Source organism: Pituophis catenifer, unplaced genomic scaffold, assembly GCF_029215685.1.
Source record: "Pituophis catenifer annectens isolate HBS135680 unplaced genomic scaffold, rPitCat1.0.hap2 SCAF_9, whole genome shotgun sequence".
NCBI classification, from domain to species: domain Eukaryota; kingdom Metazoa; phylum Chordata; class Lepidosauria; order Squamata; family Colubridae; genus Pituophis; species Pituophis catenifer.
In genome coordinates, this window is record NW_027256889.1 from 707,843 (window position 1) to 729,684 (window position 21,842).

The 21,842-nt window shown below is 57.9% G+C and overlaps 1 protein-coding gene across 1 annotated transcript; it reads left to right on the forward strand.

The window, feature by feature from the left end:
* The first annotated feature begins 495 nt into the window (after window positions 1–495).
* VASP (vasodilator stimulated phosphoprotein) lies at window positions 496–21,001 on the forward strand. The gene is given in 14 exon segments (XM_070950224.1): window positions 496–899; window positions 12,487–12,658; window positions 13,447–13,615; window positions 13,912–13,984; window positions 14,642–14,709; window positions 15,233–15,270; window positions 15,272–15,532; window positions 15,630–15,727; window positions 16,154–16,214; window positions 16,470–16,506; window positions 17,313–17,358; window positions 18,961–19,042; window positions 19,372–19,429; window positions 19,752–21,001. Coding segments are annotated over 14 exon segments (1,206 nt in total). The 5' UTR covers window positions 496–894; the 3' UTR covers window positions 19,790–21,001.
* Window positions 21,002–21,842: the final 841 nt, after the last annotated feature.

Genomic DNA, 21,842 nt, shown 5'->3' on the forward strand with positions numbered 1-21,842 from the left:
GGACCAAGCAGCTGCTGCCTGGCCAACCCCGAAAGCTGTGGGGGGGGTCTGGCACTGTCCTCCAGGCCCCCTTGAGGGTCCGGATTCCCTCTTTCATCCCGGGCTCACCCCCCGCAGCTCAGCAGGGCGAAAGTCGCCGGCGCCGTTGCGGGCGGGGAGGCCGGGCTGCTTTGCTCTCGGCCACGGCGGCTCGAGTCGCGTCTCCCCGCGGAAGCGCCAGCCTGCCCAAGGAGCCCGTCCTGCCTCGCAAGGGCGTTTTGCGAATTCAGAGGCGGCTCTGCGCGAAGCCGCGGCCCGGGCGGGCGACCCCCGCGACTCGGAGCCGGCGGCCGCCCGACGCCCCACCGGGGAAGACCCCCCTTCCCACCCACCGCGGCGGCCCTCGCGGTGCCCTTTTAAGCGCGCCGGCCTCGCCCCCTTTAAGAGGCGCCGCAGCGGTGCCTGCTGGAAAGCGGCGGGCGGGGGGGCAGTGCACGGGCACCGCCGCCGGATCAAAGCGGGCGGGCGCGCGCCTGCTTGCCGTCCCAGCCGGGCCTGGCTGTGCGCGGCGCGGGATCGGGGCCATGAGCCCCCGGGGGCGCCGGGCCCGGGGAGCAGCCGCCGCCGTCGCCGCGGCGGGCGAAGGGGCGGAAGGAAGCGGCCGGCGGGCGCGGTCGGAGGGCTTCCAGGCGGGGGCTGCTGGTGCTGCCGCCGCTTGAGCGCAGCCCGCGGCGACGGAGCGCGGAGGCCGCCCGGCCGAGGTGGGGGAGCAGCCCGGGCCGGCCCCACCCACGTCCCCACCCAGCCAGGTCTGGGAAGCGGAAGCGGCGGCGGCGGCGGGAGAGCAGCAGCAGAGGCAGCAGCAGCAGCAGCAGCAGCTGCCGAGGCTGCAGCGCCGCGCACAAAGCAGCAGACATGAGGTCAGTACCTGCCGGGCGGCCGCCTTTGTTGTCTGGGCCCGCGCCCGGCCCGCTACCCGCGCTGCCTGGCAGCCAGGCGGGAGGGCGGGCGCGGCGGGGCTCCCGGCTCGTCTCCGCCCCGAAGGAGCCGCGACTTTGGGGCTGCGGCGGGGCCGTCCGGCCGTGCCTGGCTGGGGCGGGGGTGGGTCGGCCGGCGGGGCAGAGGAAGGGTGGCCTCTCCCGCCTGGCGGGCAACTCCGACGTGGCTTCGGCGGCTGAAGTTGGCGAAGGGCTGCCGGGGGGACCCCCCGAGCCCCGGAAATGGGGCGACTTCCCCGCGTGGAGAAGGGGCTTCGCCGGGCGGAGAGGGGCGCCCACCCCCGGAAAAGATCCCGCCCGCTTTCCGGAGTGGAGTGTGGGCTCCGCACGCCCCTTCCTCCGGAAGCGCCAAGTTGGGTAGCCCCTTCCCGCAGAGGCGAGGGGGAAGCGAGGGCCTCCCCCCGCCAGAGGGCCCTGGAAGCCCCGCATGACCGGCAGAATGGAGCCCCCCCGGCTGATGGGGGCCTTCGCAGGCCTTCCCTTTAGCTTCGCTTCTCCTCTCCCGCCGACTTGCGCGGGGGCTCACCTGAGTCTATTGCGTGGGGAGCATCGCCGCCGCCACCTGGCCGGGCACCTCGGGAGGAAGGGGGGCCCAGCGGGGGGAGGGGGCGGGGGCTGGAGTGGGGACCGACGGGGGGTCTTGCGAAGGGGGGCGCGGGAGATGCCAGGCTTAGGCGGGCCAGTCCCATCCCCGTTTGGGGACCCGCCCAGCCCCCCGCCCGAAGCTGCCGGTGCTGGGCTCCACCTGCCCGCCTCGGCGGCTCCCTCACCTGCTCCTCTGCCACTGGGGCAGGCACCGCACAGCCCTCCTGCCCGGCTGGGGCCGCTTGCTCAGCTGTGCCTGAGCTGAGGGGACGGGAGCGCGGCGGAGGGCTTTTGTGGCAAGCGCCGCCGGGCAGCCCCTGGCCGAAGCGGGAAGGCCCTGCCCGCCCTTGGCGAGCGGAGACCCAGGCAGCAGGCCCGGCGCCCCTCCGCCTCGGGCGCTGCTTCCTGCCTGCCGCCTTAGTCATCGCGGGCCGCCCCGGAGGCCCCTCCGCCCCCCCCTCAGCCCTTCTGCGGGGCGCTCCGAGGCTGCAGCCCCCGGGGAGGGGGCTCTCCGGAAGGCGGATCAGCTCGCAGCCGTCGGAAGTTCCGCCGGAATGGCCGGCCAGGTGGGCCTCGGAGGCGGGGAGGGCGCCCGGACTCCCTCGGCCGGAAGAGCCGCGACCAGAAGGCCGGCGGGGCGGCCGGGGGCTTCTGCGGTTCGGCCTAGCCTCCCCGACCCGGGTCGCCAGATTTGGTCTGTCCGCTGCACGGAGCCCCGTTCAGGGTAGAGCCGGCCTTTGGTAAGCAGCAGCCGGGAGGGTTGGAGGGTTGGGTGAGTTGGGAGGATGCCCTGAGCTGCTTGTGGATTAGGGGAAGGGGCTCTGGTAGGGAGAGGATGGGGCTTGGCTGCTCCCTACCAGCAGGGCAGTGTGTCCGGGGCACATCTTTTCTTTTCAAGGGAACCCCACACCCCTATCAATTGGATCTCGAGCAGCTTTGGATTCCAGTTCCCATTATCCCCAGTAAGAAAGCCCAAAGGCATTCTTGTAGCCCGGGAATTAGGAAATTCGAGGGCCACTTGGAGAGTCCAGGTTTGGGAAAGCTTTTAGACTCAAGCATGAGAGATAAATCAGCCATTGCTGGTACTTTTGCTGTTGGCCTGAAAGGTATACAATACCTGTACATGGAGGCTCTTCTCAACTACTGCTTACAACTGGACAGTAACCTTCCATGAATTTGTCTGCTCCCGTTCTTATTTGAGTGTTACTCAGAAGCTTGTAAGGAAATCTTTAGTTTGTTCTGCATGTGTGTGTGAGAGAGAGAAATGCATGCCTTAGTAACCTTTGTAGTTAGTCCACCATGGTTTACTGTAGTGTAGCGTAGTGTAGTTTAAAAGGCTTGAATCAAAGTTTTTAGGGAAGCCAGCTAGATCATTTCTCCTTCCATGTCACAATGATGCCGTTACGACTTTCTTCTGGCTGCTAAATTATTTTTAATCCTGCTTTCATCCAAATGGGCATACAGGTTTCCTTCATATGAAAGAAGCTAACTTCATGGAAAAAATTGTTTTTATTTAAAGGTATACAGCATCACATTTTGTGTTCATTTTCTAAACCAGGGATGTCCAACCTTGGCAACTTTTAAGACCTGTGGATTTCAACTCCCAGAATTCATCAGCCAGAGCTGTCCAGGGAATTCTGGGAGTTGAAGTCCACAAGTCTTAAAGTTGCCAAGGTTGGACATCCCTACTCTAAGTTCCTGACTATGGATAGAGCCCTCCCCCTCATTCCCATGGGGGGGGCGTTAGGTGGGAGGGAAGGTGCATGTGCAGGGTAAGGAATGAGGGGATTGGAAAGAGCCAACATGCAGGAATTTAGAATGAAGGCTGGGCTATAATTTCAGGAAAAGCAGAAATTGGTTATGCACTGCAGCAGCCAGCTCAGGGTATAAATAAAATAATTAAAATGCCTTTCTGCAAACTTCTGTCAGGTTAGGAGTGCAGGCCAGCCGGGAGGCCTCTAGAAACACAAAAGAGGCTTTTGAAGCAGGGTCGGCATTATGACAGATACTCTCCCATGCCTTGCAGCCAGATTAGAGAGGAAAAGTTTTATTCTTTTCTACAGCTGCGGTCCTGAGGCCAAGGCAATAAGCCGCAAGCCTTTAGAACAAGGCTTTTTGAACTTGGCAACTATGTGATGATGGGTGGACTCCAATTCCCAGAATTCCCCAGGCAGCATGGAGGCTGGAAACCAGGAGGGAGGGGGAGTCTTAGGGTCACCGGCTTTATTTCCACTGACTTTCTGCCTTTCCAGAAAGAAAAGTTCACTCAAAATTTGGTTATCAAAGAATCAAGTAGGAAATGTGACCATTATCAAATCCACTTTCCCTGTCCTCCTCCCCATCTGCCCCCCAACCCAGCTGGCTGCTCAATCAAACACACCCTGGAATGGGTGGGCAACTATGGGGATTCTGGGAGTTGTAGTCCATAGGGGCCATAGTTGCCCAGCCCTGCCCTGGAACCAGAGGCTTGTCCAGCAGTCCTAGAGAGCAAGGAAAATTTGCCAAAAATCTGTAAAGAAAAAGAAAAAAAAAAGAAGGGGGGGGGGAAACACAAGTAACAGAGAATTCTGGCGACCGGGGGTGGGTGGGGGGTGGGGGAGGGACGGATGGACGACAGCACAGCTTTTGTGAGTAACCTGCCCACCTCTGCTTTGTGGTCTGCATCAGAAAGAGAAGTTGTGGCTGTGAGCAATTCTCTCCAGTGGCCTTGGGTCTTGCAGCAGCCCCTTCTAGTGAGATTTGTGGGGAAGGAGGACAATTGTCCCTCCCCCCCCCCCCCCAAGTGAGCCTTTAGTGTTTCTCAGCTGCCCCGGTCTGCACTGGAGGGTTCTCACGAGGTCTGTTTTTAATATGTTGCATTTATTTGTATCCTGCCTTTATTATTTTTATAAATAACTCAAGGGAACAAACATACATGGGATTCTTTCCTCTGGTTGTTTCCCGCACAACAGCCCTATGAGGGAGGGTTGGGCTGAGAGGGAATGAGTGGCCCAAAGTCATCCAGCCAGCTTTCATAGCTAAGATGGGGCTAGAACTCACCATCTCCTGGTGACGATTGCCAAGCACGAAAGCAAGTCATCCAGCTGGCTTTCGTGCTTGGCAGGACTACAACTCCCAGCCACCTGGTGCCTGGGCCCAAATCACCCAGCCGGCTTTTGTGCCTAAGGTGGGACCAGACCTCCCCATCTCTCAGTTTCTGACCTGATGCCTTACCCGCTTAAAGCACTTCCCTGTTTTTTTCTCCTGCCCCGTGCCCAGCTCTCTCGGGGGCTGGGGATAGGGGAGAGTTCCCTGGCACGTTTGGTAAGAGAAGAGGGGGGTAGCATTAGTGGGGGAGAAAAGCAAGCCCAGTTTGAGGGGGCTTTGCGGGTTCAGAAACAGATCCAAACTGAATTTTACTTGAGGGGTCCTTAATGCTCTCTGAGTTTGGTTGTTTTCTCGCAGACGTTTCATGACCCAACTAGGGAACATCATCAGTGTTAGTGAGGTTTACTTACTTTAAACGTTTCCTCTGCCAGGACACACCCAGCCTGGTTGCCAGTTCGGAATTTCCCTTCTGCCCTCCCTACTTTTCCGTTTGTAAAACCTCTGGAAGTGGGGAACTAGTCTGAGGGGCACTTCTGGCCAGCTGGGGGCTTGGCCTGCTGCTTCTAGAGCCACCAAGTCTGCTCCGTCCAAAGAGCAGGAAGCCGGGCCTGGCAACTCCCCCCAGTTCCCTTTTTCTCTCTGGGCCTGTGTCTGTCTGGGGGGGGAGGGGGGGAGGCATGGTTCATCTTAACCTTAATGGTGAAGATTCTGCCTAGAACTAAGCAGCCCAAGTTGCTCTACTTTAAAGCAAAGTGCAGGGGTGCAAGCCAGGCCCTTGAATTAAAAGATTGAATGCTTCCATGCTTCTTAATTTGCTAAAACGGCAGGGCTTCAGTCCAACCTTGGCCCCTATGAGACCTGTGGACTTCAACGCCCAGAATTCCCCAGCCAGCCCCCCCCCCAAATACAGAGACCTTTCTCTTGTCCCTTTGAGTGAGGGGGTGAGAGACCCAGGAAGCAAAGAGGTCTATCAGTAACGGGGGGCCTGGGGTTCCTCCGTGGAGCCTTCCTGTTTGGAGGTCCAGAGAGCTCCTTCCCCCCCTCCCAAGAGCCCCCCCTCCAAGCAGAAGCTGGGTGGGAGGGAAACAGGATTGCTGGGAGGGGCCCAGGTGGATTAACAGGAGAAATGGGGGGCCAGCATGGAGGCCACTTTTATCTGCTCTGAATGGGAGGAGGGGAGGGGGGCTGGCTTCAGTTCAGGGGAGGGGAGGGGAGCAAAGCCCAGGAAGGGAGGGGCTTCAGCTGGGCCTCCTTGACCTTCCTTCCTTCCTTCCTCTGGACGATTAGACCTTACCTGCCAGCTCAGGACAGGTAGCCTTCGACTTTCCTCCACTCCCAGCCTTTCGTTTAGCGGCCCTTCGGAGTTACGGCAGCACCGGGAAAAGGGACACGACCGTTCTTCACCCTTGTGACCGGTGCAGCCTCCCTGTGGTCACGTGATCAGAATTTGAATGCTTGGCCACTGGTTCGCAGTTATGACGGTCGGTTGTAAAATGCGGCAAAACGCATCTCACAACAGTCTTGCTTAGCGACAGAAATGTTGAGCTCAATTATGGTCGTAAGTCGAGGACTACTTGTGAATGACAAGGGAATGGTAGGTCAGGGAAAAGGGCCCAGGGCTTCTTGGCCCTGCAGGGAAGGGAGCCTGTCTGTCTGCAGAACGGAGCCCCCTCCCCACCCGCCCACCCCCTTCAGGGCTGCTCATTGTGACTTCGCTCCGGCTTCTGTTTCTGAGGTCTCTGAGTGGGTGGCGAGCAGGGAGGAGGCTGCTGCTGGGCTGGCCCAACCATGGTTGCCCCCAAAATGGGTCCCACTCAAAGGTTGTAAGGGGGAGGGCCCCTTCCCCCTCCCTCCCTCCCGAACTAAAGGGGGGGGTCTTCTCCCAACACCTTCCTGCTCTCCCTGCCAGGGTTGGTGACCCTGGGCCCCCCTTCCAGCTCCCTAGATGGCCAGGAATTCCTCTCCTCTCTTCCTCTCTGGGCGCTTTCCCTGGACAGTCCTCTCCACTTCCTTGCCCCCCTGCTCCCCCCCAGAAGCCCAGGATTTCTCTCCCTCCACTGAGGGGGGGCCTCAAGACCCCGCCTCATTTCTTTCCTGGCTCCTCATCCCCCCCTCTCCGCAGAGTGGCAGCCACTCCGTCTTGTCCCCCCCCCTTTTCCTAAAATGTCCCAAGTTGAAGAAGCCGGAAAATGCCGTCCGCTCAGCAGGAAGTGACTCAGCTGCGGAGCCTCAGCGGGCTCTGCTGGCTCAGATGCCTGGAGGAGCCCTCTTCTTGTGGGACGCTCCTTGCTGCCCCCCACCGCCTCCTGCTGGCCCCTTACATTGCCCCCTTTTGCCCCAGTGGGGCCCTCCAGGTGTTGCATGCACATATGAGGAGCCTTTGGGCAGGTGCTGGCCCTGCCCCGCTTGGCCTCTTGCTGTGCTCTGGGCCCCTCAGCTGCATTTCCTCTCTGCCCCACACAGGGGTGTATGGGGCCTGCTCTGCGGAAGGGGCGGGGGTTCTGCCACTGAGCCGTGGGACCCCCTGGGAAGTCTTGGGCCCCTGGGGGCCTCCAGACCAGAATTGCCTCTTTCCACAGATCAGCCCCAGCTCCTCCGAAGGAGAAGGAGACACACTCCACCCAGTTCAGGTGTGCTTGGAGGTGGGAGGGGAAGAGCCCCCCCAGCTCTGCACCCCCAGCCCACCTGTGCCCCTCTGAGTGCAGCTGACTCTCTTACACATGAGGGGGGCAGTCAGAGAAGGACTTGCTTCCACTGGCAAGGAAGGGGGTGGGCAACCCTGCCTCAATCCTTGGAGTCATGGCCCCCTCCTGCCAACCGAGCCCCTGGCAGCACGTAGTGGGCATGTTCGCTTCCCTTGGCAGGATCACGCTGGGCAAGCCAAAGGCCCCTTTGCCTGACCCCTCGAAGAAGACCCAGGCCCAGCAGCCGGAGAAGTCCCCGGGCAGGTGAATGTGGCATGGGGGGAGGAGTGGGGAGGAATAGGAGCCACAGTGGCGCAGTGGTCAGAGTGCAGTACTGCAGGCTTCTTCTGCTGACTGCCGGCTGCCTGCAATTTGGCAGTTCAAATCTCACCAGGCTCCAGGTTGACTCAGCCTTCCATCCTTCTGAGGTGGGTCAAATGAGGACCCAGATGGTTGGGGGCAAGAGGCTGATTCTGTAAACCGCTTAGAGAGAAAGGGCTATAAAGCCCTGTGAAGCCGTATAGAAGTCTAAGTGCTATTGCCATGTTGGTGCCCACCTGTGGAAAAGGCCTCGTGGGGGGGAGGGGGGGTTGGTGCCTGTGTGCTGGGCTCCTGCAGGGACCCTATTCTGCAACCTTCCTTTTGCCCCTTCCCCCACCTACAACTCAGAGCCCCACATAAGGCTGATTTGGGGAGCAGAGGCTGTCTGGTGCCAGGCCAGCCGGCTCCATGGCCTCCATTGAGGGGCAGGCAGGAGGTCTCCAGGCTCTTCCCAGCCCCCCCTTCACATTCCCACATTCTCCACGGATCCGGCCAGGCCCTGCAACATACCCTTATAAGGCAGGGCTGCTGTGAGGCTGCTGTTTTCCTCGCCTCCGCCTGCTTCCCTTCCCTCTTCCTGCGCCTTGGGCTGCCTCTGCTCCTCTCCACCCTCCCCAGGTGCCCTGGCCCTGTGCCTCCTTGCCTCCCCACCCGCCCCCCAAGATGGGACCCCTGCCCACAACCAACTCTCTGGGGAAAGAGACCCATCATGGTCAATGCTTGCTTCCCTTCCAGCTGGCTGGCTGTGTTGGGAGGGGCTCCTCCAGAAAAGTCCCAGGCAGACTGCACGGCTGGGGGGGGGGGCTGTAGTCCTCTGTCCTGAGATAGGCTGCAGCCTCCCTGGGAGCTGTGCCTGCGGGGGGAGGGCAAGGGTTCCGCAGAGGCCTGGCATTTTGTGCCACTCCAGAATGTGCCAGTCTGTGGGTCACTTCCCATGCTTTTAGAAGGGAAGCAGAGGGTGCCCCCCAAGCGGCCAGGATCCAGGTGTGACCCCACTTGTCCTCCCCTTCCTTTCTCCCTCTGCAAGAGTCATGGCCAGAGGGCAGCTGGGTGTTTGTGTGGTCATCTCTGGGCAGCGGCTCATGGTTAAACATTTCTAGGTGGACACATCCTCCCCTCCCCCACTTGGAGGGGGGCTTGTGCCTGCAGGAGATCGAGCCCCACCCCCCTCCCTGCCTCCCTGACCTTTGATCACCTCTACCCCCTGCTCCTTCCTGGCCCAAACACAAGCAAGCTTTTGCACAGGGGTGGGGAGAGATTAAAACAAAAGCAGCAACTCTGGTGCTTCTTCTCCCCCCCCCCAGTGGGGGTTGGGGAGGGGGAGTATTTCTCCAGACTGGGGGCTGTCTGCAAGTTTCTGCTGGGTGCAAAGAAGTCAGCGCTGGGTGCAATTGAGAGGTGGTCTGGATATTGAGAGGGGGGCAGCCTGTCTTGGACCAGATCAGGAGATCCACCCTGCTAGGCTGCAGAAGGGGGTGGGGCCACTTTGATCCTGCTCCGTGGGTAGATCACCTTCATGCTGTCACTTAGGAGGTGGAGGTTGTGACTTTTCCCCTTGTGCAACAACATCCTGGAAGGAAGGAGGCCTGTTTGACACAACCTTTGGGTTTCCTTCCTTGCGTCATTGCACTTGTGGTTAGATTGCGTTTGGACCAGGCACTGCAAGAACCGAGCATGGCAAGCCAGCTCGGGGGGGGGGGGGGAGCAACACTCCTGAACTGCCATCGGTTACCAAATCCTTGGCCTTTTTCTGCCTGTGATGCATTCACACATTTTCTGAGCTGGGCTGAGCCGAATGTGCGGCAGCAGCCAAAAAGGCTAATACAGTCCTTGGTGGTATAAACGGGGGCATTGACTTTAGTATTAGTGCCGCTTTATAAATCCTTAGTAAGGCCACACCTGGAATCCTGCATCCAGCTTTGGTCACCACATTTCAAAAAAGATGTTGAGGCTTTGGAAAAAGTGCAACTAAGATGATGAAAGGCCTGGAGACAAAAACATATGAAAGACGGTTGCAGGATTTGAGTCTGGCTAGTCTAGAGAAAAGAAGGCCCAGGGGCGGCATGAGAGCAGTCCCCCAGTATTTGAGGGGCTGCCACAAAGGCAGGACAAGAAGCAACGGGTGGAAACTCATCAGGGAGAGAAGCAACCCGGAACTGAGGAGGAATTCCCTGACAGTGAGAACAATTACTCAGTGGAACAACTGGCCTCCAGAAGTCGTGGGTGCTCCATCACTGGAGGATTTTAAGAAAAGACTGGACAGTCACTTGTCTGTAATGGTAGGTTTCTTGGACTCGAGCAGGGGTTAGACTAGAAGACCTCCAAGGTCCCTTCCAGCTCTATTCTGAATGTAGTGAATGCCTTCGCACGATCAATCCTAGCTTGTGGGACAAAACCATGGCTTAGTCCAACAGGTGAAAGCAGCGATTCTGTGGATTCCATCCAGGTGTGTCCAGCTTCAGACACCCGTAGGTAGAACTACCTGTCAGGATTAAGCAAGCCAGGGGCTTCTGGACCGCACCGTTCATGCAAAGCAGACAAGCCGTAAGCCGTGTGCCGTGTGGGATGGTGCATAATGCACTGGCTTTGGGAGTGGAAAATCAAGGAGTTGTGTGGGAGCCGCAGCCTCACCTCCGGCTGCCAGAAACCTCCTCTCTCAGCTGCCCTGCTTCCCCTTCAGGTGTGCCAGGCCTGGGTTCTTTCCCGGGGCGCAGAAACTTGCTCAACTCTCCCTTGTAATGAAAAGCTGCTGCTGTTTTCAGGAAGCTGATTTTTCTCAGTACCTCATTTTGCACGGCTGCTGCTTGCTTTTTTTTTAACCTTTGTGAAGCCCTGCGATAGTTTTGGACAAATTGTTCTCTGCGTCTGGTTCTTTAGAGCCGGGGTCTCCAACCTTGGCCACTTTAAGGCTGGGGAGTTCTGGGAGTTGAAGTCCGCCAGTCTTAAAGTGGCCAAGATGGGAGAGGCCTACTTTGGAGGGATCCTCAGCTGGGCTGCTGCTCTCTTGCCAGACCAGTGAGCGGATTCAGAGCCTCCCCTGGGCCTTTGTGGTTCTAACCCTGCCCTTCCGGCTGGACCGGAGCAGCCCAGGAGCCAGAGAAGTCAATGTCTGATGACTGCCCCCCTTCCCTCCCCTCCCCCTCCTCCAGTGAACAGCTGTTGGCAGCTGGGCTGGGCTCTGCCCCAACCTGCCTGGAGGCCTGGCTCTCCCAGTTCAAGAGAGGGAGGGGCTGGGCCTGGAGAGCAACTGCCTGGCAAGGGAGGAACTGGGGGGGGGGCTAGGAGAGGGCTGTGCCCTCCTGGGAGGGAGGGGGTCCCGCTTTTGTTTTGGCTAGGGCTGCTTTCCCTGGATACAGCTGGAATCATTTTCCTCCTCTGGCATCTATGGCTGCAATTGGCAGTTTAGAGTTCATATGTGGGCATTTATTTCAGTTCCACCCCCAGCAAGGTTTCTTCCGTCCCTGCCCTTCTTGCCTGGGCCTTCCGTTTTTCCTGTTTTGCAAGTTACAACAATTCCTCCAACTCCTTTGAGGAGAAATGAAGAACTCACTAGGCTTCCTTCCTTCCTTCCTTCCCTCCCTCCCTTTTTCTCCCCTTCCCCATAACATCCAAAGAAAGAAGAAGCTGGCAAAATTAGCTTTCTTTATCCAAATTTCAGATGGGTGGGGGGAACATAGGGAGACAGGGCTGTGGACAATACAAATTGTTTGACAACATGCAAATACTTTTGCATACTTCACCCTTAATCCTTTTTTGCATAGGCCACAAAGGGCCCCTCCCTCTTTGACAATGGAAATGTGGCCCAGATCATTTTGTGGCTACTTTTCCGGCCTATGAATTATTCTTACTGACAGATGCTGCATCTTCCTGACCTGAAGGCTTTGGGCAGTTGAGAAATATGAAATGCAAACAAATAAATTTAACTATCTGGAACTGAGGAGAATTGGGTGGGTGGGTGGTGCACAGCTCTTCAGCTTCTGATGGGTGTATTGGGCAGCGTTGCACCCTGGCTTAGAGAGGCCGGGTGAGTGTCTGTGTGTCTCTGTGGCTGACCAGATGAAGTTAGTTGTGTGTGTGTGTATTGGACAATGAGCTCCCAGGTCTTGCAGCTGGAGAGTGCCAGTGCTGTGACCCCTCCAGGAGGGTGGGCCCGCCTGTTTGGGTGTCCTAAGCCTTTACCAAGGAGACAGGATGCCTTTTCCCTGCTGGGGCCGAGAGGGTTCCTCTGGGACATTAATCCTGGATCCTAAACGGGGAGGAAGACCCTTTGCACCTGGCCAGTTCCTCTCCCGTCCCCTCAAAGTTCCTTTTTGCAGTTTTGCATTGTAGCTGTAATTCAAGGCCTTGCAAAGCCAGCTGGCCAACCTGAATGAGCTCTGGGCTCTGTGTGTGTGTGTCTCAGTGCTGCTCTGGCAACAGCTGCATTCATTTTTTTTGCCTTGTCTTTTTAACCTCTCTCCACATAGTTTGGAGGGTTTTTTTCAATCTTGGCCACTTTAAGACTTCCCAGGCCCCCAGAATTCAATCCCAGCATGAATTCTGGGAGTTGAAGTCCACAAGTCTTAAAGTTGCAAGGTTGGAGAACCCTGGTCGAAAGGTAAAGTGTGACTTTGTATGTAAACCACATCTAACACAAATGTAGCCTCCTGTCTCATCTCTTACCTGGGACAGGTGGTTTGAGAGAGATGGACCCTATTGATGGCAGCCATGGGGCTGAATTCGGTGGGGGTGTAAGACTGCTGGGAGGGGTGTGTGTCTTATTTTATAAGGGCCTGCCCCAATCATGCTGCATCTCACCCTCCTCTCGGTGGGGCTTCTGTTTCTCCCTCCAGCGAGTCGGTGGTCTGCAGCACCCGTGCCACAGTGATGCTTTACGACGATGCCAATAAAAAATGGGTCCCGGCAGGAACTGGTGCCCAGGCCTTCAGCCGCATCCAGATCTACCACAGTCCTGCCAACAACAGCTTCCGGGTGGTGGGCCGCAAGATGCAGCCGGACCAGCAGGTAACTCCCCCGACCTTTAAGCCACAAACGTCTAGGAAGTTTCCTACGCTCCGGCCACCTCTGGCTGGCCCCAGAGTGGGGTGGGAATGGAGATTTTGCAATATCTTTCCCCTCCCACCCCCACCAAGCCACGCCCACAGAACCGGTAGTAAAAAAATTTGGATTTCCCCACTGCCAAAATTTCTGTTGCTAAGCGAATTTTGCCCCCTTTTATGACCTTTCTTCACACAGCTAGTTGTTAAGTGAATCACTGCAGTTATTAAGTTATTATTGCAGTTCTTAAGTGAATCTGGCTTCCCCATGGACTTTACTTGTAAAAGGGGATCATGTGACAACCCCCCCCTCCCCGGACACTGCGACCATCGTAAATTCGAGTCAGTGGCCAATTTTGATCACATGATCCTGGGGATGCTGCAACTGTCATAAATGTGAAAAATGGTTGTGTCACTTTTTACAATGCTGCTGTAAGTTAGAATAGTCACTAAATAATTTTTGTAAGTTGAGGTCTACAATGCTTTGTTAATAAAATTGCAAATTCCCCAAATCGAGCGAAATGTCGTGGGAATGCAGTCCTGAGTCCAGGGGAGCAGAGTTGCTCGCATCCAGAGCTTTTCCTCCAGCTCTGGAGCCCCCCAAATCCCTGCTGGGCCAGTTGGGGGGGGGGGCTGAGATGGGTATGCTTGCTGCCAGGAGGGCAGGGCTCTGCACTGGGGCAGTACCCCAAGATCCCTGGGGCCTCCTGAGCTCCGGGTGTCCCGGCTGAGCCCGCTCTGCCCGTGTCTCTGCAGGTGGTCATCAACAGTCCGATCGTGAAGGGGCTGAAGTACAACCAGGCCACGCCCAACTTCCACCAATGGCGGGATGCCCGCCAGGTCTGGGGGCTCAACTTCAGCAGCAAAGAGGATGCCAGCCAGTTTGCCAATGGCATGATGCATGCCCTGGAGGCCCTGGACACAGGTGAGCCAGATGCACTGTGGTTGGGGACGGGGAGGGGAGCTGAGCCAGGGGAAGAGGCCGGGGGCTACAGGTCCCCCAAGTGACACCCTCCAGACTCCGCAAGAGAAAGCAGCCTCCCAAGCCCTTCCTGCGCCTCTCCCCAAAGGGGGAGGGGGTGTTAGTGGGTTCTCTGGGGGGGGCAGGTGGGTCTCAAAGCTGGCAGGCGGGGGGCGCAGGGTCTGGAGAAGAGCTGAACTGCTGTTTGGACTCTTAAGATGGGGTACCAACCTGTTTTTTGGTGGGTTGCGTCTCCCCAGGAAACTCGGCACCCCCCCTGCGCCCCATCCAGAATGGACCCACTGCAGATGAACTGGCAGAGCAGCAGAAAAGGTACAGGAAGCCCTGCGAGGTTTAAAAGGGGAGGAGGGAGAGGTTCCTTACAACAAGGAGGAAGTTTCTCTTATTTCATCAAATATTTTCAGATAGGAGCGAAGTGGGAGAAAAGGATTATTGTTCTCACTTTACTTGGCCTTTTGTTTGAACAAGCCACACACTTAAAAAAAATCTTTCCTTTCCCAGAGTGGAAGATGCTGGGCTTCCCCTTTGCAGGGGTGGGGGGAACAGGGGCCGCAGGAGACCCCCTTCCCCAGGTCTGGCTCCAAGCCAAACCTTGCACCCAGAGGGTCTCCTTTTGGTGCCCGCTGTGCCTTCTTAGATGCCAGAGGAACTGCCCAGAGCACTTGTGTGTGTGTGTGTGTGTGTGTGTGTGTGTGTGTGAAGGCCCTTCTTGATCAGATTAGCAGCTAATCGGCTTGCAGGGCTGCCTGCTGGGGCAAATGCCTGCTGGGTCGGATGTGCTCCACCTCGTCCCCCCTGGCGATGTGTGGCGTTCCCCTTTCCAGCCTCTTGCCCGAGCCACCCGTGCCACAGCTCAAGTGAGTGTGCTGCGGCGGTGGGCCAAGGGGGCCCTGGGGGCTTGGGAGCAGGAGGCCTGCCAGGGGGGGCTGCCGGCGGGCACTGAGGCCTCTTCTGCCCTCTTCATCCCAGGCAGCAACAGCAGCTGGAGAAGGAGCAGCTGGAGCAGGCAGAGCGGGAGCGACGGGGGCCCGTCGGAGGTGGGTGCCAGGGTGGGCGGGGGCCTCGTCCCCTGCAAGGCTTCCAGGATGGAAATTGGGGAGGTCCTGGGCAGCTCTGCTTTGGGGGCCGAGGGCAGGGGTCCCCAGCCTCGGCCACTTTGAGACTCTCAGAATTCCTCAGCCGGCTTTTCAGAGGAAAGAGGGATTCTGGGAACTGAAGTCCACAAGTCTTAAGTGGCCACGGTTGGGGAGGCCTACCTTAGGGGACCTCCCCCTGAGAGGCCAAGGACCCCCATTCTACAGGGTGAGGGAGAGAATCCAGCATCCAGACATGGGGGCAGCTGCTCGGAGGGCCCAAAGAATGAGCCGGTTGTGCCCCTCCTCCACTGGGCGCTTGGCAGAAGCAGGCTCTTGTTGGGGAAGAGGGTCCTTGGTGCAGGGGTGGGGGTGGGGCAGGGGGTGGACAGGTGTGGGATTTCCTGTTCGTTTCCAGCTTTTGGGAAGGGGGCAAGGCTGCTACAGCTGGGGGCTCCCATCTTTCTTTCTGCTTCTCTTGCTGCAGCCCCTCAGGTCGCCCCTCCAGCAGGGGGCCCTCCACCGCCCCCCGGGACCACCTCCAGCCCCCCCTGGGCCGCCCCCTGGACCTCCGGGGCCACCGCCAGGAGCCCACAGTGGCCCTCCCCCTCCTCCTGGGCCACCCCCTCCACCGGGCCCACCGCCTGGTCCTCTGCCGTCAGGAGGGGGGCCACCCCCGCCCCCAGCCCCTCCCCTCCCTGCTTCCCTGGGTCCGGGTGGAGGGGCCGGACCACCCACCGGCTTGGCCGCAGCACTGGCTGGGGCAAAGCTGAAGAAGACGGGCAAGGTGAGTCAGAGATTGGAGGAAGGAAGAGGGGCTGCGTGTTGGGAGGGTGCTGGCTTGGGGGAGGCCACTCACTCTCCCCAACTTTCCTCTTTTGCAGGAGGAAGGAGCAAAGCCCACACCTGGTGGAGGAGCCCCCCCTAGTGCTCCCGGGGGAGGGGGGCTGATGGAAGAAATGAGTGCCAAGTTAGCCAGGCGGTGAGTGGGCAGAGCTGTGGGGGGGGGGTGTTGCCCATTGGGAGGACAGCCTGGCTGTGTGGACTTCTCAGGTTGTGGGACTTTGCCCCCCGCCCCCCATCAAAAGGGTCTGTAGAAGATGGGGGGGGCTTGCAATGTAAAAAGAATTCTTGTGTCCCTGAAAGTCAGTTTTTTTGCTGCTGGGTTTCAGCTGCAGAATCTGGGCGGCCTAGAGCGGGCTGGGGTCTCCCATACAGCCGATGGCCTGCATTGACTTTGCCATATGCCTTGGGCCTGAGGCATTCTGGCACTCCCCTCCCCCCTGGGAGCAATTTTGGTCCCCCCTCCCCCGCATACTTTTAAACACAAGCCGGGTGGTCTTGTCTGCCCGCAGAGGGGCCGTACAAAGAGGAATCTTCCTGTTTCTCCCCCCCTTCCCCCCCCCAGAAGGAGAGTTGCAGAGCAAAGCGAGAAGGCCATTCCAAAGAAGGAGGAAGGCCCTTTGCACGTGAGTCTGAGTGGGCCCCCCAAATGGACTTTCCCACCCTGATCCCTCTGAGGGCAGGGCCTGCCAGGTGCACGTTAGCTGGGGTGGAAGCAGGGGTGGCTGCCTGGCCCTGGGATGCCAGGGGCCAATCAATCTCAAGTCAGGCCAGCGCCCCCGCCCGCTCTCCCGCCCTTGGGCCCTCCTGGTGGTGGTGGTGAGGGGCCCTTTGGGCGAGTCGGGAGCTCCCTGACCTTTGTCCCTCTCTTTTGCCCCCAGCAAGAAGATGCGGATGCCACTGGTGCCAAGCCCACAGGTGGGTGAAAGGGGGCTGCTGCAAGAGGCCCCCAAGGCACCTCTGGTCCCTGGGCTGCCCCCCCTCCTCCCCCGGATCAGCACAGGCAGGGAGGTGACAAGGCAGCTGTATTCACACAGCTCACTGAACCCGGTTACTGAATCGGCCCATTTCCTGGGTTTGTCCAACCTGCTGAAACACACACCGAGGTCCTGGAAAGAAAACTAGCTCTCTCTGGCAGGTGGTGTGAATGTAGTCAGCGTGTTTGCAACTAGTGAAGGAGAGCCAAATGGGTCCCTTCCCCTCCCGCCTCGGAGCAAATGGCCAGGTCTCCCCAGAGCATAGTCAGAGTAGCCACAGTCCACAGTCCAGCTGTCTGGGTGGGTCTCTTTTTAAGGCTTACCCCCAAAAAGAACTGTGAAACGTTTTCCATCCATTCCTTCCTCAAACAGCAGAGAGTTATGGAGAATCTCTGCTGTCTTTCCTTCCAAAAAACGTTCTAGTCCTCATGATTGAGGGAGAATCTTGGAAATAAGAGATTGTGAAAGAACCCCCCGAAATGTAACCCCAACACGCTTTGATCTGTGTCATGTATGAGAAGACGAGAGCAGCTCCATAGTAAGAAATAGCTCAGCAAGTGAGCCCAGCTGCATGGAAGCTTTCAGTGCTGGAATTCTATCATTGGGCCGAGGGGCTGGGCTGCTTCCCTTTCTGTTCGCAAAATGGAAGAATCGCTCCGAGTGAAGGATCTGGATGGCAGCACGAATGGGGAAGACCTCGCACCCAAAACACGCTCCCCACAACCGTCCCTCTCTTGGTCATTACAGATGCCTTCCGGAGACCTTGGGAGAAGTCCAGCACGACATTACCCAGGTGAGGGGCACCTCCCCCCCCGTTGCTCCTGACACCCCTGCAGTGGGAGGGGCTCTTCTGCCCCCCTCCCAAGCCACGTTCCTCGCAAGCAGCCCCCGAGAGAGCAGGGACAAGCTGAGCCGCCTCGTGCGCACGCAAGGACCCCTCCCCAATCCTCCCCACCTGCAACTGAGTCTCTCTCTTCCCCCCATCAGGACAGCCGTGAGCCAGAAGACCACTGCACCCCCCGTCACAGGTCGGCCACAGTTCGGCCACTTTAGGTATCAGGCAGGAGGGGCTGGGAAGCCAGATACCTGCAGCAGGGGAGGGCAACTTGAACAGTGGACTTCAACTCCCAGAATTCTGGGAGTTGAAGTCCACCGGTGGTCCACAGGAGCCAACCCCTGCAGAAGTTGGGGGCAGCAGCTTCTCCACTTGACCCTAACCCCATAAGAGCCACGGTGGCACAGTGGTTAGAGTGCAGTACTGCAGGCTGCTTCTGCTGACTGCTGTCTGCAATTTGGCAGTTCGAATCTCACCAGGCTCAAGGTTAACTCAGACTTCCATCCTTCCGAGATCAATAAAATGAGGACTCAGATTGTTGGGGGGGGGGGGGGCAATAGGCTGACTCCGTAAACTGCTTAGAGAGGGCTGTAAAACACACTGAAGCGGTATAGAAGTAAGTGCTATTGCCATCCAGGCTGGCAATAGCACTCCTGCCAGGGGATTGTTGACTGGAGGGGCTCCAGCTGAGAAGGTTGGGGTGTGGGCTCTCCTTTTGACATGCCCACCTCCCAAGGCCCAGTCTCAGGGCAAGAACAGGACCCCTTCCTGCCCCTGCTGGCATCAGGCCAGGGGACAAGGCTTGAATGTCTAGCAAGCCAGAAAAAAGGAACCAGACCCACCACCAGGGTGAAAATTGTGTCAGTAAGAGGGTCCCGGCCCCTTCAACCCCTCCCCCGTCTCCTTTTTCCCAGAGCCTGCTAGTTTGAGAGCTGCTGGTGCCCACATCTGGCTGCTTTTGCTTCTGGTTCCCCAGCTTTGCCCCTCTCCAGCTGTTCCCAAAGCTCCTCCCCCTCCTACATCTGGGTGGAAGAGAGCCCTCCTCCCACCCCTCTCTGCTTCATGGTTTTCAGCTTGGAGATGCTTGCTGGAAGGCTGGGCATCTGTGCCCGTCTGCTTTGGAATCCGTCTCCCTGGTCTCCCGCCCCTCCCCAAAGGGCCCCGGGGTCCATCTTCTGCGAGGGCGAAGGTTGACTGTGCCTCAATGCACCCTGTCCATCCTCTGCCAATAAAGGAGGATATTTGTAGCTCAGGTTTGAAATGGGGGGTCCTTGGGGCTCTCGGAGTTTGGTGGCCCAACCAGGTAACATCATCAGTGCTAGGGATGTTACCTGGTTGGGGTAATAAAATGCCTGCAAGAAAACCCCCAAACTCAGAGGGCTCCAAGGACCCCTTGCTCATCTCTCTGCAAACAAGCAGTTCATTGCCCCCTGCCAATCCTGAACCCCTTGCCGGGCCTGGAAGGCGTTGGAATGGCCCTGCTGGGGATTCTCAGAAGGGGGGGGGGCACCTGGAAAGATGGCCGTGTTCCTGACCCTGCCCTTTTCCTCACCGTCCCAGGATGAAATCTGCCGGCGCCATGACGGCCGGGGAGCCCGCGGGGGGCGCAGGGGATGAATCCGAGCTGGAGCGGGTGAAACAGGTGAGCCCACGCCCAGCCCTGGCACCTCAGCTGGATGCCGCTGAAGAGCCTTGTGCAGCCTGGTTCATACACAATTGGACCCTCGTGCCATGCGTGCTTCAGGGCTAGCAGGGCCTGGTGGGGGTCGGGAGAAGGGGGCTCTCGGACCAGAAGCACTGCTGGTTTCAGAAGGTCCTGGGTTGAGTGCCGTAGGACTCCAGCCTTGCAGTTTCTCCCCAGCTTCTTTGTTGCAGGCCAGTCTCTCTCTCTCACACACACACACACACACACACACACACACCTACACAAAGTCACAGGCTCCTTTTCCTAAATGTGTGTTCTTCTCCCAGGAACTTCTGCAGGAGGTTCGGCGCGAACTACAGAAGGTCAAAGAGGAGATAATCCAAGGTGGGTTGGCAGTCAGCCAGAAGGGTCACCGAGGGGAGGGCAAATCCTCACCTTCCCGGCCCAGACCAGTGCCCCCCCCCTCAAGAGTGGGGCAGCTGCTGTGCCCCCATGGCCGAGCTGGAGCAGGACAAGAACGGCCATGCGCTCTTCCCGTGGGAAAGCCCCACTGGAGGAGGGGGCCCCCACAGACTGCGTCAGGGGAGAAGCACTGAGGGATAACCCCCCCAGCTCTGCCTGGGGACAGTTTGGGGGGTCCCAGGGTAGAGAAGGCTGTGCTCAATCGTCCGAAACAGACCCCTGAGCATTTCTCCCCCCCCTACAGCATTCATCGCGGAGCTTCGGAAAAGGGGGTCTCCTTAGCCCCCCGACCCAGCCGGTGCCAGCCGGAGTCAGCAGCCTAATTCTCCCTCGTGTGCAGAAGAGAATAAAATGGAAAATCACAAAGGCCCCCTCCTCACCTTTCTGGCCCTCACGCACTAGACAAGCCCCACACCCCCCCTTTCCTGTCGGCTCCCACTGTGCAATTTTGGGGTTGGGGAAGAGGGACAATCCGTGCTGGTCCCCACCCCAGGAAGGGCAGGACCCCCACCTGTGCCTTACCAAGAGCAATAGCAGGACCCTCCTCCTGACCCCCCCCCAAGGAAGGAAGTGGGCTCTTTCCCTGGCGGAAGGGGCTCCCCTCTCCCCAGCCCAGGAAGTCCCTCTGCTCCCCCCTCCCCATTTTTGGCTCTTGGACAAGAACTGTGTTTGGTTTCCTCCCCACCCAAGGGGCGTGTGCTGCCCAGCTGAAGGAGGGGCTGGTAAAGGGCCCAGGGAAATGCTCTCGCAATTGGAGGCCCTCCCTTCTTGCAGCTGGGAAGGGCCGGGCAGTTCTCCCGGGTGGGGTCCCATCTCCTCCCTCCCCTCCTGGGAGCATTTAAGGGCCCCCTCCATCTTCCTCCTGCAGAAGAGGCGGCATAGGTGATGGTCAGAGCGATGGAGAGCACCCTGTTGCAGCTGGCAGGGGAGCCTCGGCTGGGTGCCCCTGCCAGCCCCTCAAGTCAGGAGCGCTGCTCCTCCTGGGGGACACGCCCCACCTCCAAAGATGGCGCTCTTCTGGGCAAGGGAAAGGCCCTGTCCGCCCTGTCCCTTCCCCCCAAGACCCTTTCCACATTCCACGTCTTCTGCTGGTTTCACTCGGTTTTGTAACTTTGATTTTATGCAAGGGGAGAGGGCCCTTTTTAGGATATTTTTTCTCAAAGGCCCCCATCCCTCTGGGTCTTTTTTTAAAAATAAACGTTTTTTCTTCTCCCTTCTACCTCCTTCAGGCCATGGAGGGAAACAGGGCGGGTTCTTGGCTTTTCTACTGAGCTGTAATTTTTTGACTTTGTTTTTGTCAAGCTGGATAGAATATTATATTTTGATTTTATTATTATTATTATTACTGATCTGCTGGGTATCTCTGCCTGACCTCTTTCCACCCTTCCGCCTCACCGCACGCATCGCCTGCAGACGGGCACTAGGATCTCGGGCACGTCCACCAGACTTCTCTTACGAATAAATCTTTTCCTTTTTTGTAAAGTTACAAAGCGCTTTGGTGTCTGCATGTTTCCTTCCGTTGAGCTTTGGGGAACAGGTGGCAAGAGGTGAGGGCAGAATTCCTCTGGGTTTCAACACTCAGCAAGGACTTGGAAAAACCTACACCCATCAGGGGCAGGATTGAAGGGCATGGGGGGGTTGTGAGGAGGGGGGGCAGCATTAGAGGCTTTGTTCACAATATACAGGCAGGCCTCGACCAGTGACCACGAGCTTGGAATTTCCATTGTAAAATCATGACAGTCGTAAGTCAAAGCCCCCACGTGCCTGCACCTGATTTTACAATCACCAGTCTCTGTAGATTCTTATTTCTGCCCCTTAAGCCAGGGGTCTCCAAACCTGGCCTCTTTAAGACTTGTGGGCTTCACCTCCCAGAATTCCCCAGCCTGCATGGCTGCTTGAAATCCACAAGTCTTTAAAAGTGGCCAGGTTTGGAGACACCCCTCCCCCCTTTAAACAGAAGCAATAGAACTGCTCTTAAAGACCTTATTTTAGAGCTCTTAAATCAGAATATTTTTGCAAATAGCAATTACAGCAGGTTATTGCAATCACAGGTGTGAATCTTCGTGATAACAGGGTTGCATAAGATTTGGGCTATTGGTTATTGCCAAGTAAAGGGGGCACAGACTAATTAAAATGGCAGCTAATCCACAGTGCCACCTTAGGCTCACCCAGAGTGAGGCAGGCCCTCTTCACCTCCAAGATAAAATACTGTAGCAGGCTCCATAGGGGACCTGCCTTTGAGGACTCAAAAATGCAGCTGCTGGCAGGTGAGATTTAATCCATCCGCATCACTCCCATCAATTTCTGATGCAACACAAAGCATCAGTTTTGAACT